Source organism: Ambystoma mexicanum, chromosome 2q (assembly GCF_040938575.1).
Source record: "Ambystoma mexicanum isolate Mex_15411 chromosome 2q, UKY_AmexF1_1, whole genome shotgun sequence".
NCBI lineage: Eukaryota > Metazoa > Chordata > Amphibia > Caudata > Ambystomatidae > Ambystoma > Ambystoma mexicanum.
Window position 1 is genome coordinate 65336146 of NC_090924.1, and position 21787 is coordinate 65357932.

General features: G+C 45.9%; 1 protein-coding gene across 1 annotated transcript in view; it reads right to left on the bottom strand.

Moving 5' to 3' along the window:
* CORO7 (coronin 7) overlaps positions 1-21787 on the bottom strand; it is a 1792839-nt gene that overhangs the window by 204626 nt on the left and 1566426 nt on the right. Inside the window, exons 13-17 of the mRNA XM_069646849.1 lie at positions 16333-16470; positions 14522-14654; positions 9402-9577; positions 8769-8877; positions 7113-7199 (exon numbers count right to left, since the gene is read on the bottom strand). Of these exons, the coding sequence (XP_069502950.1) occupies positions 7113-7199; positions 8769-8877; positions 9402-9577; positions 14522-14654; positions 16333-16470 (643 nt within the window). The remainder of the gene's footprint in view (positions 1-7112; positions 7200-8768; positions 8878-9401; positions 9578-14521; positions 14655-16332; positions 16471-21787) is intronic.

Here is a 21787-nt window from a genome sequence, read left to right on the forward strand (position 1 = left end):
GAGGGCGCTGATGGGAGTGGCGCCGACGTTTACCGAGGCGCCGATGACTTCGACAACGGCGTTGAGGCCGGAGCCCCGAGCGTGTCCTTCGATGGTCTCGCCGCTGATGGCGTCGATGACTTCCTCGGAGCCGGAGCCTCGAGCAAATCCCTCGATGGACATGGCACTGATGGCGTCGATGCCTTCTTCGAAGGCCTCACAGGCTCCAACGGTCTCAACGGCGTCGAGGACCGGGACCTGGAGCGGGCACGGTGGCGATCATCCTGTCCGATCGGGACCTCAAAGGTTCCCGATAATCACGCCAACCGCCCAAGCCCGAAGGCGTGTGAACGGTGGCCCTAGTGCGTTCCTTTCCGGCTTCTCTCGAAGGCGCAGACGGAATGGTGCCCTGCGATTCGAAAATCGCCATCATCTGCTGGCAGAATTCCTCCCATTCGACCGGCGACGAGTGTTTCGTGGGACAAGCCACCCGCCGTCTGGCAGTGTCCTCTGACGAGGACGGGGAAGGCGACAGGTGACGGCGCTTCCGTGAATGCCTCGAGGAGGCAGAGGCATGGCAGGCCCACTCTTGGAACGAGACCCCCTGGACTGACGCAGATAGTCGCCCATCGAATCGTCGGTCGAAAGTCCAGCAGATTTCGACTTACGGGGTTTGGAAACCCTCCCTACCGACAACTTCTTCCACTCCCACAAGGCCTTCGACGTCAAAGGATGGCATTCATTGCAGTCATCAGTGGCGTGGCTCTCGCCGAGGCACCAGAGGCAGATGTTGTGCTGGTCCGTAAGAGACATCTAAGAACCGCAGTCCGAACACTTCTTGAAGCCCGACTTCGGGGTAGCAGAAGACGAAGAACAACAATAGAAGAACCGATTTAACAAGAGAGAACCGAGGTGCGCCGAGATTTCAAAGCGAACACGTTCACGGAAAAACGGAACTGAGGCTACGGGCGTCGTGCGTCATACATATAATATCCGGTGATGTCGACCGTCGGAGCAGGTCCTCGAGGGAGCGTATCGACGTCATCCACGCAGGACGCCTACGCCGAAAATGTTTTCCGAAGCAGCACAGCTGTGGTAATCAATGTCAAAGTTGTGAAATACGTCGGAGGACACAATTGTCATCCACCGCCGCTCTTGGCGCCTGTTTCCGCGCTGGCGGATCCTCGACAGGGGGCGGGGCTGGCGTTCCACCACGTTCCGTCCCCTGCGTAGACTGTCGGTCTAGAGGTTTTTCAACATGGCGACCGCTGGGGGGTACTTAGCTCCGCTTCCCCCAGCGGTCGTCGCGTTGCAACCCCCTTGCTGTGCCTTCTTTCGCAACTTTTGGGTCTATGCGCTAGTTTTCCTATTTCCCACGGCCATCCTTGTCCGTGTCTTCTGTTTTTTCTGGCTCGCCCCTCTCGCAGGTCGCCTTCTCGCTCTCTTTCGTCTTTCGTTTTTTCTCCTCTCTTCCGCTGCTACTCACCGGCCTCTCCCCTCGGTCCCTGCTTCGTTTCTCCGCAAGCCAGCCACGGGAGTCCACTTGTTTCCTCCTGAAGCCTCTCTCTCTCTTGCCGCTTTATTCCTCCTTTCTCCACCCAGTGCTGGTTGTGGAAGGTGTGTTCTTTGAGCGGTTTCCAGCGGCGCTTCTACGCCTGCAGTTCTCAGTCCAGTCTCGTTCCTGCTGCTGCCTGCTTCGGTCAACACCCCGACTTGCAAGGACTTGGTCAGTCTTCAGATCCTAGACTTCTCGTGCAACATGGCATCTCCACTCGCCGGAAGGGTTTTTTCCGCCGGTAACGGCTTTTTCCCTTCTGCACAGCCTGATCGCGGGAAGGGGGCCCCAGGACTGCTGTTTGCTAGCATTCACTGTGGCTTCCTCCCGAGACAGGCATTACACCCTCAAGAAAGAAAAGGATTACCTGTCTCATCGACTGCTACATCTGGAGGACTTAGAATCAGGTGAGGAGAGTGGGGAGGAAAGAGGGTTGGAAGAAAGCATTGAAGAGGACAACAATCCCCTCGAAAGTGTATCTGGACGTTCAACAAAAAGATGTCTACAGACACAGTGCAGGGCTGAACAAAGGTATGTAAGATATTAGTGATCACAGACCCCTGTGGCATGTGGGGGGAATGGCCTAGATATGGTAGGGATCAGAACTTTATTAGGAGTAGTGGGACTACATCATTAATTCAGAGAGGATCGATATTAAATACTAACAAAGTGCTATTTTTTATTCACAAGATTTCACAGATAAAATTCTGATGATTATTTAGGCCATTAAGCTGTTGCATACTTGCTCTATGTCAGGCTTCAAAACTACTGGTGATATATTTAACTCCTGCATGTAGCCTAGAAGCGTCTTGTTAGCTTGCCACCAACAGCTACCAAGAACTACTTTTGACCTCCTAGAGCAGCTTGTCCCATAGAAGCCAATTTATGTGACATTAGCCCTTGGTATTTGGTAATGTGTCAAAAGGAATATTAAGCCATAACTAGAAGACATTTAAACCATAATGCGCAAATACATATTGGACAAAAGGTTAAAGTTTGGCTCACGTGTGAAAGTCAAATTTAAAATTATATACTAGCTCCTCCTTGCTTAGAGGTAAAGCCTGCTGCCAGATATCCAGGTGCTGCTTTTAATTCATGCTCGACAAAAGTTTTATTTTGATCCCTGCCTGGTGTCTGCTTTTTATTTCTCCCTTATAACAAGTTCCAAGTGCCGTACCTTCAGGTATTGGGGGCCTCAGGTTACAGCGCTGATTGCCTTTGCTCTGCAGCAGGTCCTGTGTTTGTCAGGGCAGTTTCTAAATCAGAGACCATCCCAGCCTTTGTTTCCAAGCATGGCGGCATGCCCTGCCAATATATGTACTTAGCGAGGGTGTGGGGTCACACTGTGACTTTTCACTCACCAGAGTATTGTCCCAGGTAATGGGAGAGGGTTGATGGTGCAATGCTGTTTCCAGATTGCTTCCAATTCAGCTCTGCATTATCTACATACTCGAGGGTGGCAACCACCTTGCTAAGGTGCAAAGTGAAACCAGTATGCCTGCCGCAGCGAAACATAAGTTGCTTATTTTGAAACGTTGGAGGTGTTGGCTCAGGGATATTGTCCGCTCACGGGTATTCACGTTGGGGATTTGTACACAATGTAGGAAAAAGGATCCCCAGATTGGAGCCTATAGAGCATTCATTCAGTCAGAAGCGCTGTTGGCCATGCCCCATGAGTACCTCGTTTTTAATATTTCTTTACGTGTGACAGGGTCCAGCTTAGTAGTAAGAAATACTTCTACATACACTTTACTTGTCCCACATTACACAGTGTACCAGAGACGTAAGGGCTACAGATAGCTAGCTTTAACGAGTTGGATAGAGGAGACTATTGGCCCTTTATAAGGAATATCTCAAAGTATGAGCATAAAGGCTTTTTAACCAGGACCATGATGGGTCTATAGGCTTACATTGGCTTTTGGTGCCAACTAACTCCACCCTTCTTGGATAAAGATGAATTATGTGAAAAACATTAAACAGATTGAATCAGGAAATATGTCAGAAGTCTTAGTCCTCATTGGCGCCTGACGATCAATGCCAACAGCAAGGTCTGACATGAAGTAAGGTCTGCCAGAACAGAGGCCTGGCTGCCCGGAACAGAGGTCTGCCTGCCCAGAACAGAGGTCTGCCTGCCCAGAACAGAGGTCTGCCTGCCCGGAACAGAGGTCTGCCTGCCCGGAACAGAGGTCTGCCTGCCCGGAACAGAGGGTGGTCTGTAGGGGAAAGTTGTCTGTCGGGAAAGAAGGACGGCTTGAAAAGATGAATGGACATGGTATGATGGGAATCATAGCACTATGGGGCTTGAGAATGAGGGCCTTGTTTACTCCTACCAAGTCCAACACTGAATTGAGTATCTCAAGTGTGCCCCACTCGCCCTTTAAAAGCTACGAGTCTATCAGACAATTGTGACCTGTCTCATTGTGGCCAGCGAGGAGTGGTGGGGGTTAAATCACAGTTGTCAGCCCATGTGGTTCTCAAGCATTCTGGTGTGTGATAAAAGCAAAGCAAAGGCCAAGATCAACCACTGCTCACATGGTCCAGCATTACTCCTGCTGCATGGTAGAACACCCTGCATGTCCTTGATCTTACAAAGTGGTGCGTGATATAACATTACACCACTGTGAACGCATGGAAGAAGCAAAAAAATGTATGTATCTCCCGCAAATGTCGTTTTTCCACAGACTCCTAAATTTAGAAACATGTTCCAGCACCAACTGCTTTCTGAAAACCTTTCAGTGACCATGGGGTGACAGGAGGCTTTGCGTTTTCTTTGCTCGACTCTTGCATGTTCATGAGTCTGGACATGAGGTCTGGGGCAATATAAATAGAGCCATTGGCCTCAGCTCTGCCTTACTCTCAGCACTCAGGAACTGAGGTTCATATAGGTTTTAACTCCAGTGGTTGAGTTTACAAAATATATAGCCCGATTGACCAGAAGGAAGGTTTCTCCATGAATGGCCATATACACTTTGCTTCCTTACTCAGCGTAGATGTTTCAAAAGAATTATCTCTTTTTTTTTGGTTGTAAATCGTCAACTTTCTGTTTGTAATGTCAGTTGGTATGTTTTCTTATTCAAAAGTGTTAACCTTTTATGTAGGTTTTCTAATAAGTGCTTGATATTTGTTTCCATAAAATACAAATAACTTTATTGATAATCTATTATAAGGCTGTTATTCTTTGACACTTGTTTTTATCAGCGCTTAACCGTTTTGTACTGTGTTTTTAAAAGGGATGTCCCTTGCCTCGGGTTCTGGGAAGCCAAACTTCGTGGTCATGCAAAGGTTTTCACACAAATGTCTGAACTTGACTCTCTTGATAACGGGTACACAGAGTTAGGCTTCAACTATGGAGGTTGGGGTTTGGTGTACAAGATAATTAAACACAAGAGCTTGACATGTAATAGATGGTCCACACAAGTAAATACACAATCTATATTTTGCAATATTAATGCATGCATTAAGTCAAAGATCCTAAATGGGATACATAGGCACAGGCAGACACATTCAAACGCCACACTTTAGAATTTACACAGTTTAAATACCAAAACGGAAACAATGATATAACATGGTGGGAAAAGATGTTAATCAATATAACATAGGTTTTAAAGTATTAGAAGGTAAACCCCACATTCAACTACTAAGCCTAATGTCTACAGGCCCTCTAATAGAAACAGAGTTCAACAATGTTCAAGGTAAGTAACCAAGTTTTGGGTACTTTGGAGGAGTTTGTAAAGTATTTCAAAGTTATCGAATCTTATGATGGAAAAATGACTCCTTGGCTCTACTACGAATCATGTTGTATGGTTTTCGGGGCATCCACATTTCTTAGATGCTCCTGGCCACGGAGCATTTGACACAACTAAGTGTGACAGAGACTCCCACACAGAAGGGAATGATGGATAACAGCCTGTTCCACACTCTAGAGTCCACACTGCTCTCCTGAACATCCGTGAAGACCTGCTCTCCAACCTCGATTCTAATACCTCCTGTGTCCTCATCTTGCTTGATCTCTCTTCTGCCTTTGACACGGTCAATCATGCCATCCTGCTCAAATGTCTCTGTGATAACCTGGGTATCACTGATCAGGCCCTGTCGTGGCTGACTTCTTTCCTCTCTGACCGACCCTCCCAGGTCCAACTTGGGTCCTTCCTCTCTGCTATCTTTTTCTCTTCATGTGGTGTTCCCCAGGGGTCTAACCTCTCTTCCTGGCTGTTCAACCAATGCCTGGCACTTCTTGCCCACCGCATTGCCGCCCTCTGCCCCAACTTTCAGTGCTATGCGGATGACACTCAGCTCATTTTCAGGCTGCCTTTGGTCACCTCTTCTCCGTCTCTCATCATTGACTGTCTGCTATCCAGGAGTGTTGTGCCGCCAATGACCTCTGCCTTAATGCCAGTAAGACTGAGATTCTACTCATCAGCACCCCCACCCCCTCCTTTCCCGTCACTCTCTAGCCGGCCTCTCTTGGCCCTCTTCCTGCTCCCACCTGCGAGGCTAAAAACCTCAGGGTCATCTTCGACTCCACACTCTCCTTCTCTCCTCACAGAAGTCACACTACCAGCTGCACCTCCTCAGAGGTATTCTTGTGTTCCTCTCCTTCACCCAGAATCTCACTGTCTCCAGAGCTCTGGTTCTATCTAGGCTGGATTATTGCAACAGTCTCTTTCTAAATCTGCCTTCCTCTACTCTTGGCCCTCTGCAACTCATCCAGAACAGGACTGAGAGATTTGTCCTTGGCCTCAAGCCCAGCGATCGTATCTCTCCAGGACTGAAGTCTCTGCACTGGCTCCCAGTTGCTGCGAGGATTAAGTTCAAAACCCTCTGCATTGTCCACAAGGCCTTCTGGGGCCTCAATACCTTCAACTCTCTCTTCCTAAATATCTTCCTCCTCGAGCTCTTTGCTCATCCGCCTCTAACTCCCTCAGGTTCAGTCGCTTCTCCAAACAACGAGTTGGTGGTAGATCTCTTTCTTCGGCTGGAGCCTCCGTCTGGAACTGCCACCCTGAAACTTGAGGAGAACCATCTCCGGTTCCGGTAGCACCTCAAAACTCTTCTCTTTGCTTTGGCTTTTTCTCCTCCTCTCCCCTGCTGACCTCCTGGCTGAACTGAAAAGGCAACGGTTACCTGGTCACCCTCTGATCTTGGGCCCACGTCGTCCCCCCGCCAGTCTCACACACCTGCACTGGCTGCCTGGCAACCCCCACACTTGGGGACTGTTGCTGTATTCCAACAGTCCCACTACCAGCACTTGACACCTGATTTCTGCACTTGCCTTGTACTTGCCACTTGCTGGCTGTTACTTTACTTATTGTTATTATTCTATTCTCATGTCCTGCATTCTCCCTTTCCCCTATCCCCAATCCCATGCACTTGCGCGATCTGAATGACACTTGGCCTAGTAGGACTGTTGTCTGTCCTCCCTTTGTTCCCCCTCCCTTGCCTTGTCGCGCCTTGAAACACTTGTTTATAGGAGCGTTTCAAATGCCATATCATATCATATATCACACTCAACACTCGTCCACAAGATGTTAACAGTCACAAAGTAGCGTTGCTAATCTTACTACTGTAGTGCTCCTACCTCGGAGGACAGTCTCTGGTTGTGACAGTGTCTCTTGGAGTCCACCTTTGGGCAAACACCAGATGCGGATTTTGGCATCTTCCCCAGCTGTAAAGGAACAACATGTTACTCAGGGTTGTACTGCAGGACACATTTTCCCCAAGTCTCAGTGTATCCCAATTCTGTAAAACTCCAAAGGGAGGGTAACATCTCTGCTCCTACTCCCACAAGGGTTATACCCAGCAATACCCCAGTCCCTTAGCACATTTCCTGGATTTCCATTCACAGGCTTGGGCAATCCTGCATCACCATACAACTAACCCAAGTAAAATTAATTATCCTTTAAATACTAGAAATAGAAATCGATGTATATGACTATTATGAATGAAATCCAAATAATCCTTTATACGTGGAAGGGTGAAGTTGCTTATACTCAATGATTAGGTGTCTCTCCCTGGATTCCCTCAGGAAAGCAGGAGAGAAGTAGGATTTCTATGACATTTAAGCTTGCCCTCCACAGGGATCTCGTCTGACGAGACAACTACTTGCCAAATTACTGGCACCTCAACTTCAGCTTGCAGTACCAAAACATTTGCCCTGTTGGCAGAAATTTTGCAGGTCAGCAGTGAAGATGTCTGACTATTTCAGGGAACACAATTTGGCTCATCCATTCATCCTTTCAACCTGCTCAATCATTCATCCCATATCCACTTTTCACTTGCTTGCTCATTCATCCTCTTACCCTTCTCACTCATATGTCCTTCTTAGGAGGTCTACCTCTTTGCTAGTCCACTTGACCTACCTCCCTTGTCACTCACTTTTGTCTCCATGCTCATTCATAAGGACTCCTCGCACCCCCGACCCTTTCCCTGCTCACGAGCATGGGTATCATTTTAGGGGGGAGGACAAGGGTGTTTGTTCCCCCCAACTTTCATGGCACACCATTTTGTCCCCCTCATTTGAACGGGCCCCTTTCTTTTAAATGTCATTATTATTTGAAAATGTATAGAGCGCAAACTAAGGCCCAAAGGCATCATGCCCCCCAACATTTTCAGAAAAGTTACTCCACTGCACACAACAACCCTCCTTTTCTGCTCACTCACTTTTCATCCTTTCTCCATTCACAAACCAGTCTTCCTCCTTGCTCATTCACTCATGTTTCCTAACAGTAGAATTGATTGTGCTTACTCACTCATTCTTTCCTGCTCACTTGACCTTCCTTTCTTTTTACTTAACCATCCTCACAACTTGCCAACATGACTTCCTTTTCTGCTGATTCAAGAATCCTTCCACCAAATTCCACCACTAATCCTGTCTTGCTAATCATTTATTTGGCCTTCATCTTTGCTCACATATTCTCGGTCCCTGCATGCTCACCTTCTCATTCCTCCACTCTGCTCTCTCGCTGGATATTCCTTCAAGCTCTGCTATTGGGTCTTCCTTCATGCGCCTATTACCTTGCTGGCTAATTCTTCCTCCCCAACCTCTCTGCATTCCCTCCTCTGTTCAAATGCTTGTACATCCTCATTATTCACCAAGGTGTCCACCTTAACTATTTACCCAATTTGTCGGTCATGCAGACTCATTCCTATACCCTACCTGATCACTCACTCATCCCCCTCTTATGTCCTGCTGCTCTTTCTCTGCTAGTTGCCAAATGAAGCCCTAACACCTTACCGACTGCAAGGCGCTCTGGACAAAAGGGATCCCAGCAGAAGTCTGCCACTGCTGATCCATTCTCAATCGTTGGTATTGATGTATCCGGAAGGCGACCAGACCTTGAAAGCTGGTAGGATGAAAGAAAGGCCCAGTTTATGGACTCACAAAATTGGTTCCCAATGTGCACAGATTGGCAGCACCCCATGGTTAGTTTCTCCCACCAAATCTATAGCAGGAATCACAGGAGGGAAGAGAAACCCTGAATAGAGGAAGAGGTCCTAACAGTAGTTTTGTTTCAAATATGTCATTAGAATTAAAGTACTCAGTAAATTCTAACAGCAATCAATAACCCCACTACATCATTAGGAGTGGGGTTCCTAATTCAAAATCTTCTGTGCTAGTCTGGGGCTTTTGTACTGGCATATTTCATAACATTTCAAAGACAGACTCGAGGTGAGAAAGCCATGTCCTTGTCAATACAAAGAGCAATGTTTGGATCCCAAAATCGAAAAAAATGATCACCCTTTTCAAAAACAGTAACTCATCTCTAAACAGCCTAATGCAGAAGAGATGAGGAGACCACCATCAGGAGAATTATAAGAATTGCATTGAATGCTGGCGCAGCAGTAGAATGGGTTGCGCTGTCCTTACCTCCAGAACAGATATCTGACCTCCAGACATCAGCAGCGGGATAGCTATCCGCTCCCGGTTCACACAGAAGCCATCGCACTCTCCAGGCGTGGTGAGATTCTGCCCTTTGAGGTTGGTGATGTGGGTGTCACGATGCATAAGGACCCCTTGGACATGCCGGAACTTAGAACTAGGCCCTGAAAAAAGACTCAAGTGTGAAAGTTTGAAAGAAATTGCAATGTACAATTACCATCAAAGGATTCCGTAGGAAAAAAATACCATACTTTGAAACTCAAGTCCTTCTTCATTGTGCAGTGATTCGAACAAAACAACCCCCACCTTCTCAGAAAACAATTTACCGTATCTGACAAGACAACTCAACCAGAGCACTCTTAACTCCCAAAGTTAGGAAAAACAACTCTGGCTTTTTCTAAGGTCAAGCTCAGGGCTCTTGGAACACTCTCTATGCACACAGTTTTGCAAACAACAGAATACAAAAAAATACAAAATTGTCATCTGGAGAGGTAGTTACATGAAAAAGTGAATAACACCATCTCTTTAAAGACATTAGAATTTACAAACATCTTCCTTCCACTATAATTAGCACCATATACTCAAGTCCATTTGATAGTTATTTATCTTCGGTTTCCAACAAGTGCTACAATTGAATTGATGGTGCAAACACTAATAATTAGATACCAGGCTTTCTTGCGGTGACCACCTTCTTATAGATTCCATCTCCATGCATATGTGACACTCCTTGTATACAGGTTATTCCCCGTGCAGATGACAAATCTACTATACCTCTGTATGGTCTGCTTGGAATACACATCACATGCAGCTTCACCTCCTTTGACATATAGCACATCTCATGTACCTTTCTTGATTCGTCTACGTATTGTCCATAGCATTATTCAATTGCAACCACTCACACTGGGTAGACCGCTGATCTGAAACCCCCACATACCACGCAGCAGTCCTGATTTTCAGATTCCCCTTTCTGAGTCAAGTAAAGGTACAATAAAGATTATGAAAACTTAGAACATTACATATGATAATACTCAGGCGATATCGTCTATGAATGAAAAACACCCAAAACTGAAAGACTTCCCTTCCTCAGAGAAACAACTAATATTCCAACTGCACCTCTGTATGTAACATACTTCCTACTCAATCACAGCTCTTTGGGAACGTAACAAACTTAATATTCAGCTCCAACCCCTTGGTTTATAACACAACTTATAGTGTGAGATGCTGCCTGTTCTGTACTCAAAACACCAATTACTCAGACTTGACCGGCCCTTTTTAAAATACACAGAATACTCAGACCACAACATCTCCCAATGTAACAAACCTAATGTTCAAACTTTATCTTTCCAAAATACACCTGACTCTTAGACTTCTACAAATTCCCTTTAACTACACCACTTCATATAAGAAACTGAAATGGCTAGGCATGTGCTTAGATTATGTCCAACTTTCAGTGTTAAATAAGTGAAAAGTTACAGCAAATTTGCTCAAACAGCTTAAAATATTATCGGAGATCAATTCTGGGTTCAGGTATTTTCTGGTAGCCCAATGATAGTTGCAGCGGCTGTATTTTATAAATGGAAAGAGTTTTAAAAAATAGTGATGTCTGATAAAGTGCATTACATGTGATGATTTTAGGTATTTTAGGTAATTTTAAATTGTATTCTACAACAAATGTATGAAATGGTATTTATTATGGTATGGTTTATCTAATACTTGCCAGGTTTTATATTTATGGAAATATTGTGGTAATATGGTTGTGTAATATTTACATATTATGGCTATGTTTGCTCTGATTGCATTTTCTTTTGAATGTATTATGACATTTTTCATGTGCGAAGGTTTTTATGTTTAACCAATTGCACGATTTACATAAAAAAGAAACAAAAGACTTCACCACTTCTCTTCCCATTATAGCATAAGCAAAAACTCACCTCCACCCTGTTCTTAAACGATATGGTACAATAAGTGTGAGAGAGTGCCATCTGGTCAGGGTGTAGAACCTTAGTTATTTATGTTTATTAACTAATTTAACTAATAAAATGATGCAGGTAATGAATCTCAGAAAGTGTGGTCTGCTTAACAGACACCCGTATAGCTCCATGCAAAAAGAATAGTAGACTCATGTGCCCTACTGCATTTGTCTACTGATCTGCAGAACCTGCACTTCTGTGGCACTAAGCAGGTTCACAGGTCACATGTGCCCTGATTGGCAGCTGCTGTGACACAAAGTGACTGCAGACAGAAGTCACTTTCACAGAAGTAGCACTTTCAACTCTTCCTTCTCAAAGGAATTCCCACTTTTCTCACTTTCCCCCAGAAGCTCAATGTTTCCCGATCCCTGGTTCTCTCTAGGCTTGACTATCGCAATAGCCACCTCCTCAATCTTCCTTCTTCCACTCTGCGACCCCTTCAGCTTATCCAGAATAGAGCCGCGAGACTTATCCGTGGCCTTGAGCCAAAGGTCTGCATCTCTTCTGCCCTAAAATGTCTTCACTGGCTCCCGGTTGCTGCATGGATCAAATTCAAATCCCTCTGCATCATCCACAAGGCTGTCTGGGGCCTGGGACCACTCCATTTGCAACTCTCTCTTACAAAATACTCTCCTCCTAGACCTCTGTTCCTCTGGCTCCAACTCCTTGTGTGTAAAGCGTTTAGGTAAACAGAGAGCAGGAGGGTGATCACCTTCCTCAGCTGGATCCCTCCTTTGGAACAGCCTCCCTGCTCTGTCTACGTCTTGAGCGAGACTTTCTTACATTCCAAAAGCACCTCAAGACTTTCCTTTTTTCCTTCTCTTTCCCTTCTTTCCTCCTCTGCTAACCTCACAGTTGCTGTGATTGGTGTCTTGGACCCTTATACATCCTCTGGGACCCTGACCACTAACACCCAACCTTCCCAGCATCTGTCTAGATTCAGCACTTGCCTCGGTTCACCCTCTGCCCTGGAGACTCACACTTTTCCACCAAAAGCAAATCCAGGCTTTATTGCACTTACCTTGCACTTCATCTGCGGCTCACCGCCTAGCGCGCACACCCCAGCACGTACCCCACTGCCCTCTTCCTTGCTGCACGTGCACGTTTTGAATACTCACAAGGCATAGTACATTTGTCCATTCCTTCCCCTCACTGTATTTATATTTGTGTATTTTAATGTTCTTCAATCCCAATTTTCCCTCCCTTCTGCCCTGTGGGTGCTTTGAAATAGAATGTATTCGCTGTATAAGCACCTAACAAGCAAACAATAAATAAATAAGTTGCATTTAACTCCTGTAGCTCAGACCCAAAAACATAATTATGGCATTATCTGTCTTGTGGCAGGGTATTCTAATAATACACCATACCTGGATGTGGTATGGGTCACTGAGAGCGCACAAAATTATTAAAAGGGACATAAAATTTGCCTGTGAGCTCAGGTCAGCTATCGAAAGGCTATGCAGATTCATGGCCAGACTGCTGGTCTTGACTCTCTTGATCTTAAATAGGGTGGGTAGCACCTATCCTCCAGCCCAGAAACTTCTCAGCAGGAAAGTTCTTGGGAAACATGCTTCAAGGAAGCACACCAATAGCAAAAGCAAGTATCACACCAAGGAGTTGCATTCCAAAAGGCCTTTGAATCGGTGGGCTAAGGAATGGCGTGGGGGTTGAAGTAGCCAGAAAAAGTAGAAGGAAACTGAGGGAAGGTTTCACCAGCTTGCTTTTCTCTGGGGCTCTCTCTCTCTCCTTCCTTTCTCCTTTATTTCATGCAGAATATAGCACTATTGATATGATGCAAAGGGCTCTATGAGATTTTGTCTAATATTCGTCATATCACTTTTGCCGGAATATTAATATGCCGGCACGTGGTTTCTGATCGCAGAGAATTCAAGGGGATGCTTTAGATATTTAAAGCTCACTTAGATTGAGTGAAACATTTTACCTAATTTAACTAAAGAAGTAAGATTTTAAAGAACAGTCTACATGTCTGTCCTCTCCGCCAGAAGAAGTAAATGTGCGCTAGAGGATTTTGTTACCTGTGCTTTCGGACTAGAAGATGGAGGTGTTTCCCTATTAAATAATCCAATAGCAGTTAATGTATCGATAGAGACTCTACGTTATGGTTTGTGAAAATCAAGTAACAGATCAGGCACCTTCCTATGAAACAGTCAGGCCCCGAAGACAACGGACATCAGTTCTAACTTGGTTCTAGATGGTTTTCTATCAAAACTAGAATAAGTGAAGTATAATATTGAAGAGTTGCTTGCACCTCTTAACATTTAGTAGATGATTGTAAAGAGTGGTGATTTTTGTAGTTAGAAATGACGATTGCAAGAGTGATGATTTTGTAGTTTGACATTTTACATTTCTCATTAATAGGGCTGTGTACAATAACCGAATGCTGTGTTAGGAAATGTATTTCAAATAAAATGTCTCAGCGTTCCAAGCAAAAAAAAGTCCTGCTTTGCACATATATGCACATTTGCACTTTCAAAGCAGGGTTTTTGCACATCATCTGATGTATGTATTATTAATGATGAAAATTATGAAATGTCCTTTGTCCATTGTATATGTGTTTGTGGATTTTGATACTGACTTATAATGAATTAATAAACATAAAATATTTACATTCTTGCTAGTACAGATTCATTGTCTCATTTTGAGCCCTATATTGCATAATTGAAATTTGAGGCATTCGTCCTACAGCATTTTGCTCTTTAGAGACAGAAACGTTGAGCTGGTAATAAACTGTTTATTGACACTGGAACCACTGTGCCCTGTGTGAAGAAAAGCAGGTGTGGAAAGAAGTTACTTCTGAATGTTTGCCATAGTGGAAGGTGAATGTGACCGCATAGAACCGTACTCAGTCTGTTTGTTGCAATGGTAGCTGTTGTTGAAGTTGGTGCTCTTTGCGATTTGGACATTGATAAATTTGCATCAGCTGAGTAGGGCAACATACCTATGTGTTTTATATATAGATAGATGGATCGATGTTTCATGGACTGTTGAACAATAACAAAATAGTCAAATAGCAAGCGCACCAAATAACGAGGCATGTAAAATTCATATTTTTTAAGTTCAACTTGATCTCAAAAAAACGTTAAGCTGTGGTAATGTTGTGACATGTAGTGCCCTTACCCAAGATACTTTGCAGGGACTTCTGGCTGGGGCTGGAGACAAAGCCACTGGTGCTGGAGAGGGAGAGGGCCATGCTGGAGGGTGTAGTTGGAGATGTCAGAGAGCTGGCGGGAGACGAAAGGTTGCTGATGCCCTAGGGATACAAAAGTGGTAAAATGTTGTTGCACTGAAGCCTTCTCACCAGCCACTGCTCAAAAAACACCTCCTTCCTTGCAGAGTGCCCAAATATAACACGCATTACTCAAATGGTTTATTCCACTACATCCAATAGAAGCCTTTAAATCATCACAAGTCACATTTCTTACCAGCCCATCTCAGAGCAGCTGCTGGGACTTCCCACCTCAACGGATCACAGTTACATCTCATTCCAGCATAATATTTCTTACATCATCGAACACTGCCAAGACCTTGCATTTAACATTTGCCCAAGACAGAACCATTCAGCAAAAGGGCACGTAATGCCCACATACACATGATTGAATTCTTCAAAAGGCCACTTTCAACACCTGCTCACCACTAACCACCTCAGGTAAAGGCTTTGCATCCCATAGCCAACTCACTCAGAGTTGCCAGTCATGATTATTACCTCCACCAACAGCAGTCTGACAAGGACTGGCTGAAGGAAATATGAACAACAGATGACCACCTAAAATTCAGAACATTTCTAATAACATGGCTCTTTAACTCACAGAGCTAAACAGGAAACTCCATTGAAGGAAAACCGCCAACACAAGAGAAACACCCAAAACAACCGAAACCTAATAAACCAAAACATGGATACCCCAACGAAATAAAGCATTTTAACACAAGCCACCATAGAAGAATGTGAACTCTGCCAGACCAACATAACAATTACATAGAAGGGCGCAGACTACTGGCATCACTAGCTAACGTTACTAAAAACTTTCAGATATCCTGCATACTCACCCTTAAACACCAAACAAAACACACATACCTCTACCGGAGAGAAAAACCTAAAACTACCACAAAATGCACACACTCAGCAACACACAACCAAACAAAACACACTACAGAAAACTAGGCCAATTACACACAGATCATCCTACACACACTCGTACAACAAAAACAACCTAATCCTTTCCAAGTAAAAACAAACCCAGCACACATTGACCGTTTTTCCGAACAGACGCTACCAACTGCACAGCAAAACTCTTTAGCGCTTTCCCTTTCTATCCCACTGACTGACCTATATGAGCCGAGTCTTCCTTTTGAGGTCTGCCAGAGCACCTGGAGACCATGAAAATGGCAGTGGTGTGCAGTATAAAATCACATTAACATATGTTAAACGACAAAAAATGTATGTTGATCTTGAAATTTCTCATTTCAAGAGGAATGGAGTGCAGCTCCTTTATCAAGGTGAACGCAGCATCTCTTCAAGGCCTTCTAGCCAGTACTCCCATTCAGGAGATGACACAGGATTATTCCATCCCCCTCATTCAAACTCCACTCTTCCCAGACCAGAGCATGCAGCACGCTTACTGCAAACATACTTCTTAGAATTAAATTGCTTTGTGGACAGTTGTCAGTGATTACTTTGCATTCGATTCTCAATTAATTAATTCTGTACTCCATCCTTCAATGGCCCCGCAGTGAGGATGAACACAACACATAGGACAGAGGTACTAGTACATATCCACTGACAACAAATGCTCATCATAAGACTTACTTTTTAGAATAAAGAGCAGAATATTCTGGAGCCTGCATTAGACCACCCTCTGCCTTCTAGTCTGAAGTCCGTGAGCAGCACTAGCAGAACACCTCAGTGTTTGACACTTGATGATACCACTTACATTAGCATCTGCATCTCCTGATTGGAAGTCTCGCTTCTGGTAGTCCAACGATGGCTTCTCTGCTTGAGTTTTTTGGGTCGGGCAGGAGGTGAGTCCAGCCTTTGGTCTGCGGGATGGGTTCAAGTTCACCTTTGGCACCTGAGGGAACAGAGGGATGCCTTAGCAGGGAATGTAAACGCAGTGAAGGTGTACGTGGCTGCCCCTGGACATCTAGTGAGGATTTAGGGGCAGCAAATCCGTTTGAGTTGCATTCAGTGTAGTGAATTAAGGGATGGCAAATGAAAAGGGCGTTTGAAGTCAGTAGAGTACATGGAGTAATTGGTTAGTTAATAGGTATGCATAGGTTGGTTTGGTGTGTCAACAGAGGTGTTCATGTAGCAATGAGGTTGGTAACAGATTTATAAATTTGGGTTTGAGAATACATGTGCACAAATGGCAGTGAGCTTTGTAACCGAAACGCACACTCAGAGCTGGATTAATTACAGATCCACATTCCTGGGTGGCAATATTAATAGACATATACACATTGCATGCCCTGAGGACAGTTTGACTTCGTGTCAAGTCCCTCTTCAGTGTTTAAAGTCCATACAGGTATGTTTCTTTCTGGAAGGCTAGAACACTCTTCTGAGTTGACATAGGTGCTCTTACCGCATCTGTGCATCCTCTTCAGGTCAGTACCTGCCCCCAAGGCGTTTTTCGTCTCAGTACTGGAGTGAGTAAATGGTATAATGCCACAATAGCAAATGGAAGTTCTAGCAAGTGGAGGTTGATTAGAAGATTTGGGAAGGTTAAGTTGGGGATGTTGTGCCTAATTCTATCCAGGTGTCTGTCCTTCTCCTCTAGAGTTTATGGAGGGGGGGTCCCTGCCCCATGAGATCCTCCTGCATTGTACCACCCCCAGGGGGGGACTAATGGATAGTGGCCTCATCTACCTGGCCTCATTGACAGGGGCACATCCTCGGGGAGAAGTGACAACCTCTTATGAATGGCCACACATACTAAAGACTGTCGATTTTTTACTCAGAGCCAGCTTACGGTTATAAATGTTATCCGAGCTGTAAGCCGCCATTTTTTGTTGTACATCAGTGTCCACTCAATTTGCCATTCAATCATGATCAAAAATGCTTTTACACGTTTTGAAGATAGTATTTAACCAGACATGATTGCCTGCATTATTAGCTGCATGCATCAGTGCCCAGATTGGGTGGCCACTGCACTTATGTATTTTGAGGAATAGCCTAACTTCCCTTATCATGGCCAGTACAAACAAAGAAGGAATGCCCCAGTTCCAGTCTGATAACTGAGATAGGTACTGCATTAGCAAGCCCTAAAACCTTCCAGAATATGATACCTTCTAATACATCAAATCTGTTCTTATTGTGTTACAGGCCCACTTCCATTGATAGACAGCTGAGGGCACAAGACTAGTACGATACACCTATATGATGCCTTTAAGGCAAAACCTGCCAAACTGCCTTGTCAGGTGCCTAAGGGCTCCCAGCTTCTTCAAAACGTTTGCCTCAATGTTCCTCCAAACGACTGTGAAAAAGCGTGCCCAAATATATGTAGGTGCTGGCATGCTCAAGAATAGAATTGCCCAGTGGCCAATTATTAGAGAGAGCAGACTTCCTCCTACCAAAGTGTACGATCTTAGTTTTGGACAAGTTGATGGACAGATTATCATATGATACGATATGGCATTTATAACGCGTCTATACACAAGTGTTTCAAGGCACGACGAAGCAAGGGAGGGGAAACGGAGTGAGGACAAAGACAAGGATCTTACTAGGCCTAGTGACATTGAGATCGCGCAAGTGGAGGGGACAGGGGAGGGGAAAGGGTGCCAGGGGAAGAGGGCGATGGGGAAGTGCCATACAATGGCTCAAAACAACAAGAAGTGCGGCCAGCAGGTGGTAAGTGTGAGGGTTAAAGTGCACACAGCAGGTGTCCAATAAGTGGAGGTAAGGGGAATGTAGGGTTGCAGATACAGGCCAAAGTGCAGGGGTTGCCAGAAGGCAGTGCAGGTGTGAAACTGGGCAGGCAAGGACCTCGGCCCGAATTCAGAAGGTAGCCAGGTGACCAGTGCAGTATCAGATAGGAGATCAGCAGCGGAGAGGAAGAGCGAAGACAGAAACAAAGAGGAAGGTCTTGAGGTGCTTCCAGAACCAGAGATGTTTCTGCTCAAGTTTCAGAGAGGCAGGGGGGATGTTCCAGAGGGAGGTGCCAGCCAAAGAAAGAGATCTACCCCCAACTCGTTGCTTGGAGAAGCGACTGACCCTGAGGGAGTTGGAGGCAGAGGAGCGAAGAGCTTGAGTAGGGAGATATTTACGAAGAGATAGTTGGAGGTATTGCGGTCCAAGGCCCCAGAAGGCCTTGTGGACAATGCAGAGGGTCTTGAACTTGATCCTTGCAGCCACTCGGAGCCAGTAGAGAGATTTCAGGGCTGGCGGGATACGATCCCTAGGCTTGAGGCAAGGACAAGCCTTGCAGTCCTGTTCTGGGCGAGTTGTAGAGGGCGGACGGTAGAGGCAGGCAGATTAAAAAGAGGCTGTTGCAGTAGTCCAGCCTAGAGAGAACTGGAGACAGTGAGATTCTGGGGGAAGGTGAGGAAAGAGGAATACCGCTGAGGGGGTGCAGTTGGTAGTTTGACTTGTTAGAGATGTCAGAGATGTGAGGAGAGAAGGAGAGTGTGGAGTCGAAGATGACCCTAAGGTTCTAGCCTCACAGGTGGGAGCAGGAAGAGGGCCAAGGGAGGCTGCCCAGACAGTGACAGGAAAGAAAGGTGCAGGTTGAAAAGCCAGGGATAAAGGTTAGACGCCTGGGGAACACCACAGGTTGAGAGTGAGATAGAGGAGAGGAAGGAACCAAGTTGGACCTGTGAGGATCGGTCCGAGCGGAAAGAGGTCAGCCAGGCCAGGGCCTGATCAGTGATAACCAGGTTATCACAGAGCCGGTTGAGCAGGATGGCATAGTTGACTGCGTCAAAAGCAGAAGAGAGCGAGTACGATGAGGACAGAGGGGTGATGAGCATCACGGTTAGAAAGCAGGTCTTCACGGATGTTCAGGAGACCAGTTTCCATGCTTCTGGCTGCTCTGAAGGTCATAGAGACAACCAACAGATTCTGTGTGAAGATTAAGCTGCGAGATGGCCAGCTTTTCCAAGAGTTTGCCCAGGAAAGCAGTGGTGGAGATTGGGTGATAGTTAATGGGACAGGAGGGGGTTGGCTGAGGGTTTCTTGAGAAGAGGGTGCACAAGAGAGTGCTTTCCAGTGGCGAAAGAGTGATTGCAGAAGTCGGCCAAGGCTGGAGAGAGTGTGTCAATGTTGTCCTTGATGGTTTTGGAAGAACAGGGAAGACCCTGTTTTGATGAGACTTTCATAGATTGCACTTGTCTAGAAACCTAGTCAAGGGTAAACTGAGGAAAGGCAGAGAAGGGAGGAGGAGAGGTGGCCGCAGGGAGGCCAGGGGTTGAGGAGAAAGTAGAGGGGGAGGATAGGATGGACAGGATGTCCTGGGTTTTAGAGATGAAATGAGGAGCCAGGGCACTACAGAGGGCAAAAAAAGAGCCATTTCAAACAAAAAATAACAAAAAAAGACATTCAATTTTTTTTTTTTTCGGTGACATGTTTTCGATATTATGGCATACGAAAAAATGTCATTCGAAATAGTCACTAGGAACCTCTAATTCCATCTTGAGTTTGAATTATACATTCAAGAATCACCCATCCATTCTTCTAAAAACTCCTTCTGAAGATACATTTTATGAATCGTTGGATCGGAGAGAATTAAAGGAGATAGAAAAGAACCAGAACATTAGGGACTTCGAGTCCAATAATGCTCCAAGTACTGGGAAGAGGGGCACAGAGGCACAGAACTCCAGTGCACAGTCTAGTGGTTTTGATGACCCATACCTGAGCAGGACCTTTAAATATGTAAAGCCCCTTCAGGTGCAGACCATCAAAAGAAGCGGATGCAGCAGAGGCAGAGAAACAAAGTCTTTGTAGCGGATTATGGGGGCATGGTGCCGAAAGAGTCATAGAAGTTGAAAACCTGAAGTGCAGAGGTCACGCAGCGGGAAGCGGTGCATTGAAATGCTGTCCCATGGGAGAGAGAGACTGTCCTTGTCCTGTGCCTTACTCCGGCGGCTGGTGAGCACTGTAGCATAAGAGGAGCAAGCTAGGCTCCCTTTTTGAAAGGCGCAGACTGCAGGAGTGCACCCGAAGCCGGCAGAAGCCCACAAACCGACAGAAGAAGCAGGCACTGCAGCAGCAGCGGGTGGAGCAGGCGCACAGGGAGAGGCCAATGATTGTACCTTAGTTGGATGACCCTGCAGCGCTTTGCATTAGACAGCCAGCTGCTTGGAAGCAATTTGAATACCGAACTAAAGATTTAAAGCGTTGTTGGAGTGATACCTGTAGTAAGAAAGATTGAATGAAGAAAGACTAACTTTTATGGCCAAAGCACAGAGGGGGCAATATTTGAACCAGATATTCAGCATTACCCAAGTCACAGACTGTCAAATGTAAACCAGCATTGCCCAAGCCAAAGAAGGGCAATTGTAAATTAGCATAGCCTGAACCAAAGAAGGGCAATCGTAAAGGGAGACTGCTTTCCTAAAGAGAGAAACTTGAACAAAAGAGATTATCAGCAGTTAAGATATAGTGGAAGGGGGGCATGGCTTGCCGGTTACTGAGCTGGATGTTGCTTTGGTGAGCTCTGAGGCCTGAGCCCACATGCAGGCCCCCAGACCTCCAATTGGAACCGATTTGATCCCCGACTCAGCAGGCTGGGGTCGGAACCCCCTGGCAACAAGCGCTCTGAGTCCGGAGCAGACTGCGGCATGAACGCCAGAGATCGTGCCACAGCGAGTTTCTGACGACTCTTTCCCAAGAGGCGGACGCACTATTAGCAAAGCAGAAGCAGCAGCCCGGCACGTCCCACGCCTGACTACTAGGTAGCCTTCAACCCCTGACAAGCGGAGGATGGCGATCGAGGGAGTCGACTACCCTGTTACCTCCCATCCCCCAATCAGACACGTAACAACTGAAGGTGCGGTAAGGGGTCTTTCTGACCTGGGGGTGGGGAGCAGGAACATGGAGCTCCACTGGCACACAAGGGCTAACCTGGCTGGGCCTGGAGGAAGTAGGCATACCGGAGAATCAGGAAACGGAGAGCCACGTGGTGAAGGAGCAGCAGGCTATGGAACTGCAGCTAAAAATCCTCGTGGCAGACCACACAGAAAGAGTTATAACCCAGCCCACGCTGCTCTTGCTCTCTGGTGGAACCTCACACAACAGGGGATAGGGCAGCCCTCCCCTATTTCTGGTCGGTCTGGAACCCAGGGTTGGAGTTTGCTAGCACAACTCAGGAAGATAAGGGGAAAAGAGACGCAGTAACGGCCAGGGGGGGGGACCTAAACTGCTGCAGCGAATATGTGCAAGCAATGAGGCAAACA